Below are 25,950 nucleotides of genomic sequence, written 5' to 3'. Positions count from 1 at the left end.
CTAGGAGACAGACGTTCGGCTTTGCAGCACATAGCTCGGCTGATCTCGAGGAGTTGAAGCCGATCTATTTCCCAGGCAAGATCAATTGGCGCCCACCGTGGGGCCGAGAAAATCATATTTTTTCTTTTGGTCCCATTACCTCCATCTGCATCCATGGCTGACGTACCGCCTCCTCCACTGTCCGAGCTCATGTGAATCGTAGCTGAGCTACAACAAGCCAATCAACGAATGGCCGACGAGAACCAGCTAATGGCTGCCCAAATCGCTGAACTAAATCATGCTCGGATTGAGCACAACGGTGCTCATCGCCAGCAAGCAGAAGACGAGGAACATCAGTCCCAACCCTCTCATGTTTCGGAGACCGCTCGAGGCGAAGAGCAACAGCCCGAAGATGAAAAAGAAGAGGCTGACGACCTTGTAGGTCCCTTCACAGAAGAAGTGATGAATTTCAAACTACCGAAGAGGTTCACTCTGCCGCTGACCCTTATGCCTTATGATGGACTCGGAGACCCGAGGAAGTTTCTAAAGAAGTTCCGATCAATAATGATCGTCAACGGTGCATTAGATACAGTTTTATGTCGTTGTTTTCTGAATTATTTAGACGGTCCTGCACTTGATTGGTTGTGTGCTTTGCCTGCAGGTTCCATTTCACGGTTTCACCAGTTGGCGAAGTTATTCGAAGAACATTTCGCCGGATCCACAATATACTTGCACGATTCCGATTACTTGAACACTATCAAGCAAGGACCAAACGAAAGCTTAAAGGACTACATGACCCGCTTCAGCAAGGTCGCAATCAGCATACCAGACCTTCACCCCGAGGTCCATCTGCACGCAATTAAAAGCGGTCTCCGGCCCGAAAAGTTCCAGGAGACAATCGCAGTAGCCAAGCCGAAGACTCTAGCAGAATTTCGGGAGAAGGCAAAAGGACAAATTGATATCGAGGAACTCAGACAAGCTCGGAAGTCTGACAAGTCACACTTCCGCAACGACGATAAGAGCTCAACCACTAAGAAAAGTTTTAAACTAACACCTCGATTTGATTCTTATACGCAGTTTAACACTAAGAGAGAGGACATAATCAAGGAGATCTTGAATTCAAAACTGATCAAGCCACCGAGAAAAGCCGGTACCTACCAAGATGCAAAGAACGTGGACAAATCGAAGTACTGTGCTTTCCACCAGAAACACGGCCACAATACCGATGACTGCGTGGTCGCCAAAGTTCTTTTAGAACGACTAGCAAGGCAGGGACACCTCGACAAATATATTGGTGGTCACATCCAAAAGCGCGGCCCGAGCTCCACAACAAACGACCTCTCTGAACAAAACCGAGGAAAAGAGAAGGCATCCTCAAACCAATATGAAAGACCACGAGGTATAATCAATTGCATTTCAGGAGGATACGCTAGTGGAGGATACTCAAATTCGGCAAGGAAAAGATCGTTCAGAGCAATATGCTCGGTAAACGGACCACAGCAAGATGTAGCAATCACTAATCCACAACCAGAAGTCACTTTCACACAAGCGGACTTCAACTCCAGTATACAAAACTTGGACGACCCTGTGGTAATCACCCTACAGCTAGGGGATCTGTTAGTGAAAAAAGTGCTCTTGGATCCCGAGAGCAGTGCCGATGTTCTGTTCTACTCCACATTTCAAAAGATGAAGCTCAGCGACAACATGCTACAGTCCACAGGAGGAGACTTGGTCGGCTTCTCAGGAGAACGAGTTCCAATACTCGGATCAGTGTGGTTACATACCACACTGGGTGAGCACCCTCTTTCAAAAACTAATGATATTCAATATTTAGTAGTTGATTGTTTCAGTCCATATAACCTCATCCTTGGCCGACCTTTTTTGAACAAGTTCGGCGCCATTGTTTCTACCGTTCATCTCTGTGTAAAGTTTCCACTGCAGAACGATCAGGTTGTAACAATCCATGGAGATCATAAAGAGGCACGACAATGTTACAACATCAGCATGAAATTCCAAAACCGCTCAACACAATAAGTCAACAATGTCAACCTCAAACAAAAGGAACACACACTGGCCGACCTTGACCTAAGAGCTGATTTCCTCGAGCGCCCAACACCATCCGATGACCTACAAAAAGTGTATTTTTATAATGACCCTAACAAATTTACTTATGTAGGTACATCAATCAACACATCTGAGTTAGAGGCTATAATGACCTTCCTGCAACAACACGCCGACCTTTTTGCATGGACACCTTCAGACATGCCCGGAATCGACCCACAAATTATCAGCCATAAACTAGCGATAAACTCGGCAGTCCGACCAGTGCAGCAGAAGAAACGGAAACTTGGAGAAGAGAAAAAGAGAGCGTCACTAGAAGAAACCCAAAAGCTCATCAACACCGAATTTATCAAGGAAAACAGATTTACTACCTGGTTAGCCAATGTGGTAATGGTAAGAAAACAAAACGGTAAGTGGCGCATGTGCGTCGACTTCACTGATTTAAACAAAGCATGTCCAAAGGATTCTTACCCTCTACCATCCATAGATTCTTTAGTAGACAACGCATCAGGTTATGCTACTTTGAGTTTTATGGATGCGTATTCGGGGTATAATCAAATACTCATGCACCCCTCCGATCAAAATAAAACAGCTTTTATTACTGATTTCGGTAACTATTGTTATAAAGTTATGCCATTTGGATTAAAGAACACAGGTGCAACTTACCAAGGCCTTATGGATAAAGTATTCGCCAAACAGATCGGCAGAAACATCGAAGTCTATGTCGATGATATGGTTGCAAAAACACAAATCGGACATGATCACATCAGCGACCTTATAGAAATATTCGGCCAGATCCGACAGTACAACATGCGCCTCAACCCCGAGAAATGTGCATTCGCCGTTCAAGGGGGTAAATTTTTAGGGTTTTTACTAACATGCAGGGGAATAGAGGCAAATCCAGAAAAATGCCGAGTAGTGCTGGACATGGCCAGTCCTAAAACAGTCAAAGAAGTTCAGCGCCTCACAGGACGACTTGCAGCACTTTCCAGATTTGTTCCTTGCCTAGCATCAACTTCTATTCCTTTTTTCCAAACAATAAAAAGAAAAACAGATTTGAGTGGAACGACGATTGTGAGAAAGCCTTTTCAAAATTAAAAACAACTCTCTCACAACCGCCGATTTTACAAAAGCCCTTACAAGGGGAAGATTTATTTCTATATCTATCAGTTACTGATTGGGCGATAAGTTCGGCCCTCGTTACAGAAAGAAATAAAGTTCAGCATCCGATATATTTTGTCAGTAAAACTCTCCAACATGCCGAGCTCAATTACCCAAGGATTGAGAAGCTCGCACTAGCACTAGTATTCTCGGCCCGGCGCCTCCGACCTTACTTCCAGAGCCACGTTATACATGTCAGAACCGATCACCCACTAAGACAAGTGTTACACAAACCAGAAATTGCAGGACGACTTATAAAATGGGCAGTCGAATTATCTGAGTTCGATATCAGATACCAATCAAGGGGACCGATCAAGTCTCAATTTCTGGCAGATTTCATCGCCGAGCTTACAATGCCATCAGAAGAAGATCATACAAAACAATGGACCTTATATGTAGATGGATCTTCAAATAATGGGGGCTGTGGAGCAGGAATCCGTCTGGAGGCCGACGACGGACTCATACTGGAACATTCAATACACCTAGCTTTCAAATCTAGCAACAACCAATCCGAATACGAAGCACTGATCGCCGGACTCCGACTTTGTCTAGATCTCCAAATCTCGGCAATCAAAGTATTTTGTGACTCACTATTAGTGGTACAGCAGGTAAATGACCTTTTCTAGGTAAAAGATGCTCTCCTCTCTAAATATCTACTATTAGTAAAGAAATTATCAAAAAAATTTGCCAAATTTGATATACAACATATTCCCCGCGAACAAAATCAAAGAGCCGACATCTTATCCAAACTTGGCAGTACACAGTCCGAGTTATCTACACTACAACAATTTACCATAACATCACCCACTGTTACTCTGACAAACGTGTTAAGTGTTACACAGGGAAAAGATTGGAGAGACGACTTTATACATTATCTACAAACAGGTGCTATACCAGAAGGGGTTGAGAACAACAAAAAGTTCCGACGACAAGCATCGTCCTTCACCATATTCAATGGAACGCTGTATCGACGAGGTTATACTCGCCCTCTACTCAAATGCCTTAACAAGCCCGAAGCTGATATAGCATTAGCCGAGGCACATGAAGGAATCTGTGGAACACATACAGGAGCTCGGAGCTTAGCGTCCAAGATCCTCCGAGCTGGTTTCTTCTGGCCTACTTTGAAACAGGACAGCCAACAGAAAATTCGGTCCTGCAACAATTGCCAAAGGCACACACCACTAATACACATACCAGCCGAGCAATTGCATCATTCAGACATCAGTTGGCCCTTTAACCAATGGGGTTTAGATATACTCGGTCCGTTCCCCACGGCACCGGACCAGGTAAAATTTCTCATTGTCGGAATTGATTATTTCTCCAAATGGGTGGAAGCCCAACCTTTGGCAAAAATAACATCGCAGCAGATGATTTCATTCGTTTGGAAAAACATTATCTGCCATTTCGGCATCCCTCAACATATCATAACTGACAATGGTCGTCAGTTCGCCGATCAGAAATTTCAATCTTTTTTTGCAGGATCTAAAAATAAAGCAACATTTCGCTTCCGTCGAACATCCTCAAACAAACGGACTAGCTGAGGCCGCAAATAAGGTCATTCTACATGCACTAAAGAAGAAGCTAGACGACGCCAAAGGACTCTGGGCCGAGCTAATACCTGAAGTCCTTTGGGGGTACAACACTACCCCACAAACATCAACAAAAGAAACACCATTCAGGCTAGTATATGGCTCGGAAGCTATGGTACCACTGGAAATATCACAAAGTTCATTCAGAACACAACTCGGCACTCAGGACGAAGCTCGGAGGGCCGAGCTCGATACCATAGAAGAAATAAGAGACCTCGCCACACTACGTTAAAAAGCGGCACAACACGCACTAGCTCGCCAATACAACAGGACGGTCAAGCACATATCATTTTCAAAAGGAGACTTGGTACTTCGGAAAACAGAAACTGCTCGGAAATCACCAACACATGGAAAGCTCGCAACTAACTGGGAAGGTCCGTACCGAGTATCAGAAGTACTCGGCCAAGGAGCATACAAGCTAAAATTACTAGATGGTAAACTCTTGCCTAATACATGGAATGTGTCTTCCCTAAAGAAATTTTATAGTTAAAATACAGGGACAGGCTTGTACTCTTTTTCCTACTACCAAGATTTTATCCCAAAAAGGGTTTTGCTTGGAGAGGTTTTAACGAGGCTAGCCTACCTACACCTTTGTATTTAAAGGTTCAAAAAGACTCCGAATATATAGGAGACGAATACCATTTTAATCTCTATCAAATAACTGTGCACATGATCTTATCAATCAACTCTATCCATACAGCTCAGACAAAACGCCAAATACTCGTCTAAGCTACAAACTATCATTATCACACAATATCATCAACCGCAAATAAACTCGGAACACTTTCCGAACAATCACAAACAGCTTTTTCTTAAATAAAAGCATCACATTCAAAATTCAAACAAAACAAATCAAAAAGTTTAACACAAGAACTAACTATTACATATGCAAAACAAATTCAAAAAAGTTTCTAAACACATTAAGCATTATCCGCTTCATCTTCTGTGTCACCATCATCCTCGATCAGCTGACCATCTCGCACTATCTTTCCGGGGTCCATACCACAGAGATCGGCATCCGGTACCAAAAACTTTACCTGCAACCTTGCCCTTTCAAAACCTTCAACAAAAGAATCCAATATCTCATCCGCCTTTTTCTTCTCCATATCCTTAAATTGAGCAGTAACCTCAATAAGCCGAGATTGCATGCTCGCCAGATCACTCTCCTTCTTCTTCAAATCTTCGACATCTTTAACATAACTTTCCTTTGTCTCTTTTAATAATTTCTCTGTCTCACTCAACCGATTCTGAAGCCCAGACGAAACAGCTTTCTCCTTGCTCAGCTCTTCCTTTAACAAAGCAATTTCACTCTTCTCCACTAAAGTCTTCTTATACATCAACTCTTGGCTCCGTCCAAGACTGGCAAGACGAAGTCCGACAACCTAAGACAGAATAAACAAACATCAATCTTACAAACAACTCAGATCATAAATACAGAAACAAATTCGGCAATTACCTGCATATATTGCCCAATAGCCATATCACCAACTTCCTTGGCAAGCGAAACATCAGCAGAAGACTGGCAATATTCGTCAACCACTGCCATATATGGATACTCTTTTCCCCAGACAGAAAAGCCTTCACTATACTCGGATACCTCATGAAGTTTTTTATGGTTACCCATAAAAGCTTGTATCTCTTCCAAAGGAACTACATGTTCCTTCTCATCAGAATCCTCAGAAACCTCTACAACATCTGACTTCCTCTTTTTTACAATTACCTTAGTCCGACCACGGGGAGGTTGAGTAACCTCGCCAGTTCCAGCTCCTTTATCAGCATTAGAAGAAGAAACTTCTTTGTCCAAATTTTTGGTCTTAAAACGCGACCTTAATGATGCAGCCGAGACACCAGGATACTTCCCACCTACAAAAAACAATTCATATTAGAGATTTTTAAGAGAATAACACAGACATCGGCATAAGCCCTAACACTCACCCAAGTACTCTACAACAACACCTTTATCCTCCTCCCACTTCAGCAACTCATACATCGATATCAAATTTTTACGATCAACATTTTCCACCAAAAACTCTATCACACATTCGTTCCTCGGAGATATCACCTCTGGGCTGAGTATATTTTGAGGTTCCGAGCACCAAAACAGTGAAAACTTCTCAGCGAGATTTTCATCAATAAAAAATGGGAAATCCTCCTCCGAACCTCTGACTTTAAAATACATCTCCTTAAAATCTTTAAAAGAGGACTTGTAGAGCTTGAAAATCCCAAAACCCGGAGTACTGTTAAAGTTCACCCAACCCCCCTTCCATACCCCTTTAGCTTGAAATAACGAAAAGAACAGATCAACAGATGGCACTTCCTCAAGGAATTTCATCAGAACCTCAAAAGACCGAAGGAAAGTCCACCCATTTGGATGAAGCTGTGACGGAGTGCAGTTTAACTGCTTCAAAATCTGACACTCAAACTCCGTAAACAGTAGCCTGACCCGCAATTCTTCAAGCACACAACTATGCATGTAAAAAAACCCAAACCCCCACTCCCGGTGATAAACTCTATCATCAACACTACATGGTAACAACTCTACCTTAACTCCAGAACCCACCCTCACTATTTTAGTCACATCAACCTCCCTCGCCGCCGATTCATCAGAGAACAGTGACACCCGCGATTTAACATCCTCACCCACCCAATCATAAGACCAATCCACCTTATCCTTTTTTTCTTTCTCAAAACCCATCAGCTCATCAACAGAATGAAAACAAAAGAAAGAAGAAGAAAGACAGAGGAAGATGAAGAAACAGATCAGAAACGAAGAAGCAGAATCATACCTCTCTTACTCATTCTTCAAAAAAGCAAGCATATAACCAAACGGCAACACCAGCCAACAAAAATTCCAAAGATTAAAGCTATTAAAACAACAAAACCTTTCAAATGATAACTCCCACTCCCAAAGCCACATCAAACAGCGAACCCAACATTGGGAACCACCAAAATTAAATACAACCATTACTCTTTCTCTCTCATCAGAAACTAACGGACACGACTCCCCACGTGCAAAATAAAATATAAAACAAAACACCATCTTTTAATGAAGTAAGTTGATCTGGGGGCTCATCCACTAACCCACGCAAGCGGACTTATAACTCATCCAAAAGCTCAACCTGCTTCATTAAAATTCTCCTCAGGCTAAGCTTGGGGGCTGTGATATGGTCATCATTACCTCATATTAATGGTCGCCATTATTGTGCGTTATAACTCGGCCCCATAACCATTAACAACATATGAGATACCTCGTCATTTTCCGTTACTATTCGGAATTATGAGCTATAACTCGGCAACATTAATGTTTCCATCATAACCGACGTTCCAACGACAAAATAAGATCGGTTACGATATCACTTATTCGAACGTTAGCGCCGAAAATATAACTGATAAAGAACTCGTCACATATAAAAAGGAAGTAGAACATCTCTAAAGACCTAAGTTTTTCTAAGTAAGCTATAATACACACTGACTTAAGCTTCGGAGTGCCTTTGCAGGTACATTCCACCCTCTTTGTATTGCTCGTGCTCTCATACCAACAACGAATACAAGAAACTCGGATTCTAGGAGACAGACGTTCGGCTTTGCAGCACATAACTCGGCTGATCTCGAGGAGTTGAAGCCGATCTATTTTTCAGGCAAGATCACATATATATAAGGAAATAATTAGAATATACTAATTTAAGTACTACAACTATATATATATAAAAGGAAATAGAAATCAATGTTATAATGACATTAAATTATAATAATATATAAGAAAATAATGATAGCTGTCCATCAACTATAATTAATCATATAAAATATATATGAACAAAAGATATTTCTAACGTGTATAAAAATAATCATTAAATATATTCTAACGTGTATGAAAATAAACACCAAGACTAAAATAGGATATAAATAAAGGTGTAAAATATGAAAATTTAAAAATAATAATTAATTCAAGAATATAAATTTATATATTAAAGGAAATAATTACAGCGCATAAAATAAAAAATTTTAAATTTTATAATTAATGGTATGAGTTAGAAAATATTTTGATTTGTTCAATTTTGTTTTGGTTTATATAAAGGATTAACTCAAACTGTATTATAACAAGGAAATTTTAGGAGTCAGTACACAAAAAATGGAAGATTATGGTGGTTTTTTAGCCGCAGTTATCAAAAACTGTCACCAAATAAAATATTGCGGCGGATAAGAGGAGTGCTGTCAATTGTTTGACATTTTGCGGCGATTTTAGTATAATCACCGCAAAATGAATTATTGTGGCACTAAATAAACTATTGACAGCAGTTTTTTTCAACCGCTGAAAAATATGTCTAACTCTTTTTTTAAAAAAATAAACTGGTATGATTTACTTATGTTCTCGTTACTTTATTTAAGAAATATATTTGAATCACTGTTACTTAAATCGTTACACTGTTTTTGTATTTGTTTTACAGAAAAAAATTAATCACTTACAAAAATATATTTTTATTAATCATGTGAAGAAATTTACAAATTGAATTTTTTTGTTTGCTATAAGATCTTTTAAGTTTGTCTTCAAGTGTAACTGTAAAAGAAAAAATAAGTCAACATCTGAATTTATTAATATTAAAACAAAGTTCAATTGAGCATAAAGATCGAAATTGTTAAAGTAGATAAATATGTAATACTGTGAACCAAACCATTAAATTAAGGTAATCAACCTAAGAGTTAAAATAAAAGCGGCAAACAAAGTTCAATCAACCATTAAATTCTTAATTTTTTTTATTTTAATTAATTTCAAATAAATCAAAGTTGAAAAACCAGACAAAATAAAAGAGGCAAGAAACACTAAGTGCTTGTTTGGGCGCCATTATCTTGATAAAAAAAATTTTAATGAAAAAATATCTTTTTTTTTATTTTTTAGTGTGTTTGGCAAATTTCTAATAGTAAAAGTAAAAGTACTAGAAAAATAAAAAAATATATCTTTTTTGAGAAACTGCAATTTACATCTTTTTTTAAAAGATCTTTTTCTTAAAAAAAAAAAGATTTTTTTATGTAATAAATAAACAAAAAAAGTACTTTTATATACCCAAACATAATTGATAAATAAAAAATTTTTTTACATAAAATATCCAAACATAAAATTACTTTTATTTTTTTATAAGATCTTTTAAACAAAGATAACTCAAAAAAATTTTTTTTTTTTAAAAACTCATCCAAATAAATCCTAATTATTATACGGAAAAGAATGAAAAATGTCAGATTTTGATTTCACATTAATGTATCCTAAAAATTTGAAACAATTCCATTTACTTGAATTTTATTTTATTTTATTGAGGTTTAAAAACATTAAAATCTATCATATATGATCAACAACTTTAAATAAGCAGGTCAGACTTACAGTACTTCTGATAGAGGTCTTCACTTGATAATTGTTGGAGGTGACAATTGGTCTTCGTCAATATATGTGAGCGATCATTCCGGACGAGTTCTTGACAAATGATTAACAATTTCCCATGCAAATTGTGTCGTAGGTGAGCCAAAAAATACATATCGCGATATTAAATGGTACCAACAATTATATGTGGCATTTTTAAAAATTAAGAGCAGGTAAGAGATAAAAAAAATTTTTATTTTATTTTTTTATTATGAATTGTGTTATTTTATTTTTTTTAGTTTGATATAAATTATTAGATAAATAATATGAGTTTAATTTTGATGTACTGACAGTATAAAACGTTTTATATAATCGTGCAATTATATCCGTTTTTTTAGATGACCATACACGCGATTAATGTGAAAAATAGTTATTTACTTTACATTAACAGTGCATCAAAATTAAATTTTAAATAATATTTAAATTTTATTTGATACAAACAAAAATACAGTACACAGATGTACAACGATGAATGTTGAAAACAAAAAAATGTGTACGCACATTTTCTTATAAAAATTAAGACATTATTAATTTATTGCATATTATAATTTTTTTTCTTAATTAAACCAATTATTTTGTGATTTTTTTTGTTATGTACTATTGTTTATTATTCAAATGAATAAAAAGATACAAATTGAGTTTGATTTAAAATTTAATATGTTGAAGAAATTTTTTTGTTAAAAATACTTTAGATATAGATAAAATATTAAATATTTCTTATGCATTGTACGGTACATACACTACTATATAACTAATATATCTACTCAATACATAAAAAATATCTATTTTTTGTATTTATGTCTGAAATATTTTTTTAAAATAAATTATTTATGAATATATTTAACTTATATAAAACAAACCTCATATATTTTTTTGTTATATATTAATATATACCAAATAATCTATAAAACAAAAAAATTATATAAAACAAACCTCATATATTTTTTGTTATATATTAATATATACCAAATAATTTACAAAATAAAAAAAATTACAAAGTAGTTAGATTTAATAAAGAAAAGGTGTAGTACACAGTAAACAAATAATTCAATGTATATAAAAAAACATGAACTAAACTATTTTAAAATGGATTTTATATATATTCACTAAACGTTGTCAAATTAATAATAATAATAATAAATAAATAAATAAATATTGATTTGAGTAGTAGAAAATAATATATTGTTAAAAAATAGTAACAAATAATTCTTTAACTATTTAGATAAGTTTAATAGATAAAAAAAATATACTATATCCAAAAATTGTATAAATATTTTGGAAATTATTTTGACTGTACATTTAATATCCTAGTTTTGTCACAAAAAATTATCATGTTAGATTTATCTTCTAAAAAGACTTACTACACATATAAGTCTTTTTGGCATACAAGTCTATACAAGTTAGTCCAAGTCTAACAAAAATAACCCTCAATTTAGAGAACGTGTAAACACGCGCCTCCTCAACTTTGAATAGCGCGAAATGAGAAACGGTTCTTCTTCAACATTTGTATTCCACATTCTTCCTCCTTCTCTATCTCATTCTTCTTCTTCTTCTTCTCCTTCTTCTTTGTATTCCTCTTCCTTTTTCTTTGCATTCATTCTTCTTTTTTTTCGCGTGTTTCATCCTCATTGTGGTTCTTTTATTGTTGTTATTGTTGCTGCATTTTGTTTCTTCCTCTTCTTTCTATTGATTTTGCAATATTATGTATTTTTTTCTTCTTTGTTTGATTTTTTCTCCTAAGAAAAATTATAAGAAAATAAAATAAGAAAATGAAGAAGAAGAAGCAGTAGAAGATGAGGAGCACGAAGAAGAAGAATTTTAAATTATGCAGAACTTATCAGAATAAAAATATATCCAAAATTCTTAAAATATACCCAAATATCTTCGTGTTACACCCAAATTTGCTGCAAATACAGAAAAATATTTTCTTTAATGCTGTATTTTTTTTCTTTTTTTTCCTTATTTCTTTCTTTCTTTTAGTTAAATGAATGTACTCTTCCAAGTAATTTTGCAGCATTATGTGTTTTCTCTTCTTCTTTGTTTGATTTTTTTGTTTTTATTCTTATTAAGAGAGTAAAACAAGAACAAATTTGAGAAGGTAAAACAAAAAGAAAAAGATGAATAAGAAAAAAAGAAGAAGAAGATGGTGTTGATGATGAAAAAAAAGAAGTAACAAAAGATGAGATGGAGGAAGAGGAAGAGTTTTGAATTATGTAGAACTTATTAGAATAAAAATACACCCAAAATTCTTAAAATACACCCAAATGTCTTCGTGTTACACCCAAATTTGCTGCAAATACAGAAAAATATTTTCTCTAATGCTTCATTTTTTTCTTCTTCTTTTTTTCCTTATTTCTTTATATCTTTTAGTTAAATGAATATAAGTTCATCCTCTTCCAAGTAATTTTGCAGCATTATGTGTTTCTTCTTCTTCTTTGTTTGATTTTTTTGTTTTTATTCTTGTTAAGAGAGTAAAACAAGAAAAAACTTGAGAAGGTAAAACAAAAAAGAAAAGATGAATAAGAAAAAAAGAAGAAGAAGATGGTGATGATGATGAAAAAAGAAAAGAAGAAGCAGTAGAAGATGAGGAGGAGGAAGAGGAAGAATTTTGAATTATGCAGAACTTATCAGAATAAAAAAATTCATCCAAAATTCTTAAAATACATCCAAACATCTTCGTGTTACACCCAAATATCTTCGTGTTACACACAAATTTGCTGCAAATACAGAAAAATACTTCCTCTAATGGTACATTTTTTTTTCTAAATTGAACCACACCTCAGCCACTTGATTAGATTCAAAACAATAATCAATTTTGTTCTGATTCAATTGACAATATGAACCTAAATTATTTATTATCTTCAACAATGAGATAACTGATGATGGAGGAAAAAGAGAAAAAGAAAGGTAGAGAAGAAATTTCAATGAAAAAAGAAGGAGGAAGAGGAGGAGGAGAAAGTGGTAGTGTTGATGACGATGATAACGAAGAAGAAGACGTGCAGTAACAAGAACAAGAAGAATATGTAGTAACTGTGGGCTCCACTTAGTTGGGGACCCACCAACAAATCTCTCCCTTACCAACTCAAGTGGGGATAGGCTGCTCTACCAAGCTCTCTTTCTCTTTGCAGAAATCAAACTTCACTGCAGGTAAACTCTTAGTCATCATATCTGAACCATTATCATCAGTATGGATCTTCTCAAGTGCATATGACTTCATCTCAAGTGCTTGACGTACGTATCCAATGATACCTCACCTCTATGTGCTTCGATTTGGAATGAAACGTCAGATTTTTGCTGAGATGGATAGCACTCTGACTGTCACAAAATAACATAAACTTCTCTTGATTGATGCCTAACTCTTGTAGGAAATTTTTTCATCTACAAGAGTTCCTTAGAAGCTTCAACAATAGCAATGTATTCAGCCTCTGTAGTAGACAAAGCAACACATTTCTGAAGTTGAGATTGCCACGACACAGCTCCCCCTGCAAAAGTCATCATATAACCAGAAGTAGACTTTCTTGAATCAAGATCCCTACCCATATCCGCATCTGTGTAACCATCCAACACAGGTTGGCCACTCCCAAAGTATAAACAAACTCTGGAAGTATCATTAAGGTATCTGAGAATCCACTTCACTGCTTGCCAGTGTTCCTTACCAGTATTAGAGAGAAACCGACTAACAACTCCAACGGCATGAGCAATATCCGACCTTATGCAAACCATAGCATACACCAAACTGCCAACTGCAGATGCATATGAAATCTTCTTCATTTCCGCTTTCTCTTTCTCACTTGTAGGACATTGCTGCAAACTCATATTGAAATGACTAGCAAGTGGAGTACTAACAGGTTTGGAATTACTCATGCTAAACCTCTCTAAAACCTTCTCAATATACTTCTGCTGTGACAACTACAGTTTCTCAATCTTCCTGTCACGAGTGATACTCATGCCAAGAATTTTCTTTGCAGGACCCAAATCCTTCATAGCAAAGGATTTGTTCAAGTCTTTCTTAAAACTTTCAATCTTCTTAGTGTCATGACCAACAATCAACATGTCATCAACATAAAGCAAGAGAATTATAAAATCACCATCAGAAAATTTCTTAACATACATACAATGATCAGAAGAAGTCTTACTATACCCATGACCTTCCATGAAGGAATCAAACTTTGTGTACCACTGCTTTGGCACTTGCTTCAGCCCATATAAGCTCTTCTTCAACTTGCATACAAGGTACTCCTTTCCTTTAACCTCGAAACCCTCTGGTTGCTCCATATAGATTTCTTTATCTATGTCACCGTGAAGGAATGCAGTCTTCACATCAAGCTGCTCAACCTCTAAATTCAAGCTAGCCGCCAATCCAAGCACAACTCGAGTAGAGGACATCTTCATAACTGGAGAGAAAATCTCCTCAAAATCAATATCTTTCTTTTGCTCAAAGCCTTTCACAACCAATCGAGTTTTGTACCTTGGTCATGAGATATTTTCATCCGCTTTCAATTTGAACACCCATTTATTCTTGAATGCTCTCTTACCCTTCAGTAACTTCACCAATTCAAAAGTATGATTCTTGTGCAAGGATTTCATTTCTTCTTGCATGGCCTTCAACCAATCTTCCTTATGCTCATTATTAGACATAGCTTTCACTAGACCTCCTGTTGATGGGGGAGATTTGTTTGTGGGTCTCTAACTAAGTGGGCCCGTAGTTTAAAAAAGGGATAAGTATTGTTTTGGTCCCTTACGTTAAGGGTCGGAATCGAAATCGTCCCTCTTCTAATTTTGGATTTAAAATCATCCTTAACGTATTTTTTTGGTATTAAAATCGTCCTTTTTGTTAAAATTTTTAATTTAATTCCTAAACTACCCCTATTCCTATTTTAATAATAAAATATATTAAATTAAAAAAAAAACAAAACGCGTGTTTGGGGAGGGGAGGGGGAAGAAAACGCGTGGGTGGGGGGGGGGTATACGAAGGTGCAGGGGGAGGGGAGGGGAGGGGAGGGGAAGGGAAGGGGATGGCGCCGAGGAGGGAGCAGCTCGCTGCTGGATCGCGAGTGAGGGGGTCACGGGCTTGGAGCCGCCGCGTCTTCATCACCACCGCGTCCTCGCCGCGCTGCCGCCGTCGTCCTCACCACGCTACCGGGGGTGGAGAGAGAAAGAAGGGGGGGAAACATGGAGGTCGCCGCCGTGACCTCCTCGTCGTCGTCGGCTTTTGCTCCGCTGCTGGTCGCCGCCTCGGCGCTGCTGCTCGCCGCCTCTGCTTCTTGCTTCGCTGCTTCGTCTTCTGCTTCTTCTGCTTCTTGATTTGTTGAATCATTGTTGGTTTTGAGTTGTTGGTTTTCTTGATTTCTGAATTTCTTGATTTCTGAATTATTTGCTGTTTATGGAAGAATTGTTGCTGTTGATTTCTGAATTGTTGCTTTCTGTTTATGATTTGTTGATTTTCTGTTTTTGCTTCTCTGTGTGGAGGTGAAGGTGGAGGTGGGGGGAAGGGCAGACGGGGAGGGGGCGGGTGGGGACGCTGGGTGGGGGGAAGGGGGAGGCAGTGAGGGGGAGGGTGGGGGTGGGGGTGGGGGTGGGGGGAAGGGGAGGGGGAGGGGGAAGGGGAAAGGGGAAAGGGGAGACCGGAGGGTGGGGGAGGGGGGAAGGGGGAAGGGGAGACCGGGGGTGGGGGTGGCGGGAAGGGGAGACGGGGAGGGGGAGATCGGGGTGGGGTGGGGTGGGGTGGGGGTGGATGGTGGGGGGAAGGGGAGACCGGAGGGATGAGGGAGGGGGAAGGGGAAAGGGGAAAGGGAAGACCGGAGGGTGGGGGAGGGGGGAAGGGGGAAGGGGAGACCGGGGTGGGGGTGGCGGGAAGGGGAGACGGGGAGGGGGAGACCGGGGGTGGGGTGGGGGGAAGGGGAGACCGGAGGGGTGGGGGAGGGGGAGACCGGAGGGTGGGAAAGGGGAGACTGTGGTTTATTTTTTTTTAATTTTTTAATTTTATTAAAAAGGAAGGGTAGTTTAGGAATAAAAATTAAAAATGACGATTTTAATACGAAAAAAAATGTTAAGGACGATTCTAAATCGAAAATTAGATCGGGGACGGATTCGATTCCGACCCTCAACGTGAGGGACCAAAACAATACTTATCCCTTTAAAAAAAGGCATCCAGTGAGAAGAGAAAATTTGGGGGAAATGGCAAGCTATCTTGATCCGATTGATCTGGTAAATTCGCTCAATTTTTTATGAAATTTCAGTATGTTATTCCTGGTGTAGAGATGAACATTAGGATATAACTTGCTAGTTGTATTGCATTCTCTTTTGCCTGATTTGAGATACCCACTTTGTGGAGGGTTTATGTTGATTCCATCAGTTTTGATGATGTATTTTGTTGATTGTTGAGATGCCCTAGTGTCACTAGGAAGACTGTTTGTATACCCATTATTCTGATAGTGAAAGATTTTACTGGACTAGGTCCCATGGATTTTTTGTCCCTCTTTTGGGAGTTTTCTCACGTTAAAATTCTGGTGTCTGATTATTTAATTTCTGCCATTATATTTGATGCTTGGAGTATCTTTGGTATTGTCTATTTAATCGCACAGGTTGTGGGAAAATTATTTTTGATGTTTCCGCTGTTAGACAAGTTCTTGTTTTGAACCTTTGTTAAGTTTTTTCAACAGGAACAACACAAAATGCATGAATATAAATAACTTGTAAAGACTTATACGTGAAAAATAATTCTCTTCTAAATATGTAACCTAAAAAACATAACCCAACAAATCTAACTTTAATCGTACACTTTTCTAGTTTTAAGTTCTGCTCATTAAGTCGAAATTGTATTTTTTTAAAACGCCTAAATACAAATCTTATCTTAAACTTAACATGAATAGTAAAGAGTATGAACTTATTCTTATAAATGCATATATTTCTTCAAAAAAAAGTATCTACACTAAAATCTCATTTCAAAATCAAATAAATATATCAATTCTTACAATACACAAAGATATAATATTTGAATAAATTTGACTTTATCTTAAATACAAACCATTTCAAACATAAGTTATTGTGACAAAAAATCGTCCCACTACAAAATAATGTAAAAATCAAATTTAACGAAGAACAATTATTATATAATTAAAAGGAATAAAGTATGGATAAATTAATGAAAAATGAAGGAATTCTAATTTCTTCCTTAGAGAAATCAATAATTCACCAATTTGACGTGCAAAAGTTTTATATTTGAAATAGAGCTTATTTTTTGGGTGGTAAGTTTTTTGAATAAATGACCATTTGTACCCCCATAAAAGATGAAAACGCTGACATATGTACCCATACTAAATTAAAATTAAACTTGTACTCACTTAAGATGTCCTTTGTGTGACAAAAGTACCCTGTCTTTGGAAGGTTAGAGTGCCACGTAGAGTACTTTTGTCACACAAAGGACATCTTATGTGGGTACAAGTTTAGTTTCGATCTAGTGTGGATATATATATATCAATGTTTTCATCTTTTATGGATATAAATAGTCATTTATTTTAAATTTTTTTTGTTATTTTTAATTAAATTCATTAAATTTTGTGAATTTTTTGCTCAAACTTTTTATTGGCATTAACTTAATATGTTGTCTAAACTAACCAATTTTAGTAAGAGATTAGCTTCCACAGTTTTTGTGATCTATTAAAAAAAATAACTCTAAACTTAATTTAGACAAATGAAAAATAAAAATTTTATATGCAGTAGTGTAAAAAATAAAGATTTTATAAATTACATGCAAAATATCAAGGGCAATAAAAATATAAAAGAAAATAAAAAATAAAAACATAAAAGAAGAAAATATTATTATTATTATTATTTTATTTTTCTGGTACTATTTATTACGTTTTTATAGATAGAATTTAATTTTTTATTATATAAAAAAGGCCTTGATCTTTCTTTCTAGAATTTTTTTTATATATCAAAACTTGATTGAAAAAATAAAATAAAATCATATAAATACTCCAAGAAAAAAACTAAGATAAAGAAATTATGAAATATTTAGATTGCATTAAAATATTTTGGCATAAATAAATATTTGGTAAATATTTCATTTTAAATGATAGTTTCATTTCATATTAATATTTGGTAAGAATCCTCTCTGATAGAAGTTGGGAAGTTTCCTTCACAATCCAACCTACCAAACAGTCCCTTCCATTCCATTGATGAAATCAACTATGCCAGACATTGGTAAGCTCCGATAATTAGGATGGTATGAAAGAATGAAAGCACTAACCTGTCTCTATTTGGAAACAATTATGCCCCAGTTACGTGCATAGTATTCAAGAATTGAATGGAACCTTAGCTTATTGCACTCTTCTTCCATATTTGCACCATCAAACACATAACTTGCCCTTGACAATTCATGCGTAGCTTTGGTGTATCTGCCTAATAACAATTAAAGCAATATACATAAATTGATGCTCTTCCAAATAATTATTAATTCAAAGTTATCAATGTCGGTTTGTTTAGATAGTTTGATTAATAATTAATTTATTAAATAACAGGTTGTGAATAGAAAATTTTGATTGCTTAAATCAATTTTAATTTAGATGAATTCTAACCCTCTATTTATAAGGGGGAGAGAATCATCACTCTCTCCAATCCTCTAACCTCTATCAGTCTCTCCAATCCTTTGTACTTGTACAATGAAATCAGTTTTCATTGTTTTTTATATCATACTAGTTACATTTTTATTTCGTCCTACTTATAGTACTTATCAATACTTCAAATTATCCCTACAATGGCCACCATCCTATCAGCAGCAATATGGAGTACTGACAACTCAAAAAAATTTCACAATACATGGATTATGGCCGCAAAATTTCTCTCGCCCTTGGCCACAATTCTGTTCTAGAAGCACTTCAGCTTCATTTAACATAAAGACAGTGAGTTAATTATTTAAACTTTATCCATTTTTATTTATCTTCTTGTTATTTAATAAATTAATTATTAATTATTTTTGTGATTTATTCTTGTAGATAACTAGTTTGAGAGGCCAATTAGCAATTGATTGGCCAAATCTAAATGGCCAAAAATGGAATAACAACTTTTGGGAAGATGAATGGAAGAAGCATGGAACCTGCAGTCTTAATAACTTTAAGCAACTTCAATATTTTAGTTTAGCCATTGGTATTAAAAATAAATTGGACATCCTGCGCATGCTCGAAAATGCAGGAATAAGGCCTAATGCAACCGTAACTTATAATTATATTGATATTGTTGATGCAATTAAAGCTAAAATTGGTCCGTATGAGCCTCAACTATACTGCGTAATGCCTCACAATAATGTTGTGTTATTGCTTGAGGTTCGGGTGTGTCTGGATGTCAACGGAGCTACATATATCTCATGTGGTAATGGTTACAACTCATGCCAAGGAAATCTCATTAACATACCCGAGTGAAGTTTATTTGTATCAAATTATTATTATTATTATTATTATTATTATTATTATTGTTGTTGTTGTTGTTGTTGTTGTTGTTGTTGTTGTTGTTGTGTGAAAAATAGAAATCAATTATTGATTTCTCAAAAATAAATATGCTTGTATCCAATTATTATTATTATTATTATTATTATTATTATTATTATTATTATTATTATTATTATTATTATGGAATGAAAAATAGAGATCAATTATTGATTCTCTAAATAAATATGCTTGTTGTTCTCAATTATTATTATTATTATTATTATTATTATTATTATTATTATTATTATTTGGTGTGAAAAAATAGGGATCAATTATTATTATAATGGAATTGAATTAAATTTGGATATATTTTAAGGTAACATCAATAAAGATTGTGAAATTACCTAATTTTTGACCGTTTACTTATCTTTCAAAAAATGAGTTTGGGTCTAACATCTAAATGGTCCATGAGCTAGTTCTTTTTTGAACAATGCTTTGTGAAAGACTAGAAGCTAACTTCAATGAACAACCAAAATATTAGATGATCTTTATTAAAAAAAACTATAAAAATAATTTGTAAAATATTTTTTTTATCCTTTTCTATGTCATCTCTTTCATGATTCCATCCACCTACCAACTACTTTAAAAATGATATATTGGTAAAATTATTAAAATGTGAATTATAATTAGGATAAAATTAGTATCACAAAATGGCTTCTAATATGACTAAATTCTTTTTTATTTTGCATTATTTAATATTTTCTCTACAAGATTTCTAAATTTTTTTTCCTTCAAATGATAAATATAAGAGTAAAAGAAAAACAAATACTCTAACAAGAAAAATAAGCTCTCCTTATTTATTTATTTATTTTTTCTAAGAAACATGAAAGCACCCTTTTGTTATATAAAAAACAAAGAATCAACACTGAAACAGGTAATTGATTTGGTTCTGAAAAACAATGGGAGCAATGAGCCCTCTCCCTCCTTACGCTCTCCTTTTCTCTTCCTAGCTCCAGGATCAACACCTGAATATTTTATTTTGATATGAGCTGGCAACTGCAAAGCAAATAAAAAGGATGATCAATTATTGGAAATCATTCAGTTCAACCAACTGATGGTTTACAAGAACATAATATACATCCATGAGAAAATACATTTTGGAACATTCCAATGGCACTGCTTTCAGTGATATCATTCTTTGTAATTAGGCCTCTCGAGTCACTTTTATAGAAAATGTGAGAGAAAATTCAAATAAAGATGTAAAATTTGAATTATGTTAGTACCACAGAAGCAGGAGGAAGGGGTTGAAGGAATAGTGACCTCGAAATGTGAAAACATTATACCTAACAGGCAGTAATATCACATAGAACATGATGGATGCAGTGGAGATACATCATTTTTTTCATCCTTGGTGTAGATTCAATGTAAGTCTCTGGTTTTAGTCTCTTCTCCTTTAAATCATTGCAGTTGTAAGTGATGAAGATTTCTTGGAGGTTATAAGTCAGGACCATAAAAATGATGTTTGGGTATGTGGTTAGTTATCAATTAGGAGCATTAAATTTTAGGATCAAATATTGAGAATTTTACTTATAAATAAGTCAACTTCACTCAAGTCAAATTAGTTAAAGTTTATAAATGCTAAATATTGCTGAATTAGTTTTTAAAAATGGTATAAAGTTTTTATTTTTTCCTTCTCAATAAAATTTAATAGTTATATACAATTAAAAAGATTTTAAGTTTAACATATGTACTGAGGAACATATATAGTTTATTGGTTTAATTATAAATATATTTTCATATAGTTATCAATAAAATATTATCGCACTATTAACACAATTTATTTTTGCAATTATTATTAACTTTAAAAGCCATATATTGTTATCATAATAATGATAACATACAAACTTTACACTTCAATCATGGTCAAACTCTAAAATACTTATAAAATCAATGAAATCAATGACGAATTAGAAATCATTTTGAATGATTTTTCAAATATTCGAATGGACCTAATGCATCAAACTTAATTTTATATTACCAAATATCGTTTAATTTGCTCTAATTTTCTCCATATTATGAAAAGTTAAGCAACTTATGCTACTTTTAATAATAATTTATTGTCCGTTCAGTTTACCAACATGCTACTTTTTGTGCGAAAATTTTTTTTTTTAGTGTAATAAATAGGGTAAATTATAGTATTAACTATTAAGTATAGACTTGTTTTATTAATTATCATTCAATAGTTATAAATCTATATAAAATTATAAATTTGAAGGTGTTATAAAAGCACCCTTTTGTTAATATAACAAACAAAAAATCAACACCTGAAACAGAAAATTGAGTTGGTTCTTCTAGTGCAAGCAGCCTTAGAACCTTTCAAGGCAGCAGCCTGAGAAAAAAACAATGGGAGCAATGAGTACAAGCATAATGATTTATACAACATATCGAATTAGACACAATGAGCAATGAACACACTCAATAAAAAGACAAGCACTTACAGCCTTCTAAACAGTTTCATTGGTCATTCTTGGGGATGAGTTTCTTGAAGCTCAAGAAGCCTGTGCTTCAGTTTGGAAATAGACATATTAAGTGGCTATATTAGAAGCAAAGGCCTCCCAAAATTTCGTATAGAATGTGCATCAATGACTACCTTTGCTGACAATGCCTGATTTTACAAATATGTGCAAGTTAGAGATATAACACGCATATAATCTCACATAAAAACAATAGTCACCATACAAAAGTTAAACTTTATACTTGGGATGAAGCGAGAGGAATCAGTATGAAACTGGGCTAATGAGGACCGGAACAATTTCAACTCCAAGTTGAGCAAAACAAAATAGATACTCAATCACAATGTTAATAATAAAAGAATTGTGTTTTGAATATAATAACCAAACTCCTCTCGCTAATCTTGTACAGCTGACTTTACAACAATCTTATTAATTTTTTCTCCAAACTCTGACCATTCAGCTTTGATTTTTTCCTGGTTTTCCTTTGCCAAGTCATGCTCATGTTGCAAACGTGGTACTTTCTCCTTCACATCCATTTGAGCTTTGAGTGCCTTTCCTTCCACATAAACACCTCTCTTTCTCTTTCGAGTCGTGTTCAGTTCTTTTCGAGAAGCCATGATGTTGGCATTAGTAGTTCTGATTTGCTTTTCTAGCTCCTTTTTCATTTCCTCCAAACGTGCCAACTTTTGCTGCAGCTCTTTTTCTGACGCCACCATATCATTGAACTGATTCTTGTTATTTTCAAGGTCAGATTTTAAGTTATCAGCTCTCGACAGTTCTGAAGCAGTGGACTCAATTTTCATATTTGCTTCAATGTAGCTACTACTACAATGTGCAAACACAGTTGAAGTTTCAGATATCAATGCTCTCATTGCTCCTGATAAACCATCATTAGCAGACAAACTGGAGAGATAATCTAAGCTGGTTTTCATGATGCAGCAATGTTGAGCATCCAAGAACACTGAAGCATCATTATTATTGATGGTGAAGTCTCGTACTATTATCAGTGCTTCCTTGGTCTCTTCATTTGGAGAAAATGAAATAACATCTGTTCTAGGAGACAGAGACAAATCATGTAGTAGGGTAAGAATCACTTGAAATTGGCATAATCTTATAAATGCAAGATTACAAATTGACATGACCAGAAGCAAAAGTTTTTGTTGTATAACCTCATGTCTTCAAAGGTGGTTCTTTTTTACGGGTCATTATTCATTGTTACAGCTTGTCCTGCATAGCTACCTTCTTGAAGAGTAAAATTTAGATCTTCTAGCATCTTATAGATATTGGCCAACTGAACACGTGACGGATTTCCTGCTGCAAATGTATGAAATCTACCACCGATCTCAACCTGGCTCCACCCACATTCTTTAACCAGTCCTTTACCATCTATCAATTTTCTCATTGCATGCGCCTCCTTCCACTTCCCGAATGAGGTGTGCAAATTAGCCATCAATACATAATTTCCAGAGCTTCCAGGACTAAGCTCTAGTAACTTGACAGCAGCAATCTCCCCAAGCTCAACATTACCATGGATCCTACAAGCACTGAGCAAGGGAGCCCAGGCTTGCACTTGTGCTTCCAAGGGCATCCCCTGAATCGTATCTAATGCTAAGTCAAGCCGGCCAACTCGACCAAGAAGATCTACCAAGCAAGTGCAATGTTCTATCTTAGGAGTTATTCCAAAATCTTTTTGCATACTTATGAAGTACTTCAATCCATCTTCTACTAACCCTGCATGGCTACAAGCCAGCAAAACACTGGTGTAAACAATAGCATATGGAATTATCCCTTCTGTAGTTGTCATTTTACGAAATAGGTCAATCGCTTCTTTCCCCATCCCATGAATAGCATAGCTATTTATCATGGAAGACCAAACAGTTAAATCTTTATCTGCCACTTTTTCAAATACTTCTTGGGCTTTCTTGATGCTTCCACACTTGGAGTACAAGTGTATGAGAGATGTTTGGACTTGTAGATCGAATTCCAATCCATTTAGAGAAATATAATCTTCCATCTTTTGTGCTATGCTAATTGATCTTATATCAGCACAAGCTGATATAACAGTAGCAACGGTTGGTCCATCGGGTCTAAAATCTGTCCGTACAAGCCTTCTAAACAAATGCAATGCCTCCAATGGGTGATCCGAATGGGCATATCCTGCAATCATTGATGTCCATGAGAAAATACTCTTTTTGATAATCAAATCAAATATCCTTCTAGCAGATGCAAGGTCACTGCATTTTGCATACATAATTATTAGCAAATTTTCAATGAACTCCTCTTTATCGCATCCACATTTAAGTACAAAAGCTTGAACGGATGAAGCTAATAAGAGATCTCCTACTTGTATACAACCAGATATAAGAATTAGAAATACAATAAAATCTATGCCAGTACTTTGATGCTGCATTTGATTGAATAAATTATATGCTTCCGCAACATGCCAACTTTCACATAACCTCCCATAATAGTTGTCCAAGAAATTATTGATTTTTCATCCATCAAATCAAAAACCTTCCTCGCTTCCTCCATTTGGCTAAAGTGAACATACATTCCCATTAACGCATTGGCCAAAGTAACTTGAGAATACACAAGTCCAAGTTTGATCAAGCAACAATGTATCGACATCCCTTGCCACCAAAAGCTAAAGGAATCTGAATCTGAATCCGAACAACCTGACAAAATTGAAACAAATGTGGGCGAACTTGGCTCAAAGCCAAGAACCCACATATCTTTCAAGAGGCTGAATGCCGCATCCATAAAAAACCCACGAGAATAAGCCGAAATCATGGAGTTCCAGGACACGACGCTTCTGTGCGCCATTCCATCAAACACGTGGCGTGCACACTCAACATAAGTGCACTTAGCATACATGCCAACAAGTGCAGTTTGAACAAATAAGTCATCTTGGAAGCCAAGTCTCAGAATATGGCCATGAATCATAGTCCCATGAATCATGGAACCCAGGTTGGCACAGGCCTTTAGGAGCAAAGGGTAAGTGAAGGTGTTCCCATGCCCACCAGTGTGTGAAACCATTGAAGTGTATATGTTTAAGGTTTCAGTATAGAAGCCGTTATTGGTAGAATCTCGAATCATCAAGTTCCCTAGGTAAAGGGGCTTTCTGAAACTGCTAAGTGATGCAGAACGCACTGCCATTTGAATAAGGTGTTTGTTACGGTATGTTGATAAATTAATACGTACCGATACGTTTAAGATATGGACAAATAACAATAGGACATGTAGAATTTATTTTCCACGTCAGTATTTAATTTTTTCTTTTTTAAATATATAGTATATCACCACTTTTATTAAAACACCATTTTAATTAAATAAAAATAAAAAATATTTATTTATTTAATTTTATAAAAAGACTTAAATACCTTTTTTATATATATTAGACAAAAATTATTCTTTTAAATTAATTAAAGTGTTTAATTTTATAATTTTAAAATTTAAATAATCTAAAAAATAAAAATAAAAATACATTTAACAAAATCATTTGTCTTTTTATAAATCCTAATCAATCATTCATACCAACAAAATTAAATAAATTTAAAAAGTACTAAACAAAATCACTTTATTCTTTGTTTACTGGGTTCTCACGCAACCTTCATCTATAATTATTCATACCAAAAAATCATCTGAAAAACTGAGAAAAAAAAATAAAAGAACAGAGCTTTGTGTCTTCATCTTCCCGGATTTCTCACCAGCACACTCTCAACGAACGTCTCTCTCATTCCCAATTCTGAGACTCAAACTGTCTCTTCTCTTTCACTGCCACTAGAGTCTCTCTCGATCTCACTAGATTCTCTACT

At 35.3% G+C, this 25,950-nt stretch overlaps 2 protein-coding genes across 2 annotated transcripts; one reads left to right on the top strand and one right to left on the bottom strand.

Moving 5' to 3' along the window:
- Positions 1-228: 228 nt before the first annotated feature.
- LOC140179442 (uncharacterized) lies at positions 229-5,022 on the top strand. The gene is made up of 7 exons (XM_072218331.1): positions 229-556; positions 641-1,969; positions 2,156-2,433; positions 2,689-2,893; positions 3,211-3,809; positions 4,044-4,487; positions 4,681-5,022. The coding sequence occupies exons 1-7, from the start codon at positions 229-231 to the stop codon at positions 5,020-5,022; spliced, it is 3,525 nt and encodes a 1,174-aa protein (XP_072074432.1).
- A 17,338-nt stretch (positions 5,023-22,360) lies between these two features.
- On the bottom strand, positions 22,361-25,301 carry LOC112751580 (pentatricopeptide repeat-containing protein At3g26782, mitochondrial-like). Its single transcript, XM_025800765.2, has 2 exons — positions 23,305-25,301; positions 22,361-23,183 (listed from the first exon to the last, which is right to left on the bottom strand). The coding sequence occupies exon 1, from the start codon at positions 24,543-24,545 to the stop codon at positions 23,331-23,333; it is 1,215 nt and encodes a 404-aa protein (XP_025656550.1). The 5' UTR covers positions 24,546-25,301; the 3' UTR covers positions 22,361-23,183; positions 23,305-23,330.
- Positions 25,302-25,950: the final 649 nt, after the last annotated feature.

The sequence above is a fragment of the Arachis hypogaea genome, chromosome 15, assembly GCF_003086295.3.
Source record: "Arachis hypogaea cultivar Tifrunner chromosome 15, arahy.Tifrunner.gnm2.J5K5, whole genome shotgun sequence".
Lineage (NCBI taxonomy): Eukaryota > Viridiplantae > Streptophyta > Magnoliopsida > Fabales > Fabaceae > Arachis > Arachis hypogaea.
Note: the sequence above shows the minus strand (reverse complement) of the source record. Positions and strands in the feature narration are given on the sequence as shown.

Bases quoted from the DNA above. Each gene is read 5' to 3' on its own strand.
- LOC140179442 (XM_072218331.1), top strand. From the start codon at position 229: ATGGCCGACGAGAACCAGCTAATGGCTGCCCAAATCGCTGAACTAAAT. The intron at 1,970-2,155 runs GTTACAACATCA...TTACTTATGTAG, and splicing joins TCATAAAGAGGCACGACAAT to GTACATCAATCAACACATCT. The intron at 4,488-4,680 runs GTAAAATTTCTC...CTTTTTTTGCAG, and splicing joins TCCCCACGGCACCGGACCAG to GATCTAAAAATAAAGCAACA.
- LOC112751580 (XM_025800765.2), bottom strand. From the start codon at position 24,545: ATGCAGCATCAAAGTACTGGCATAGATTTTATTGTATTTCTAATTCTT.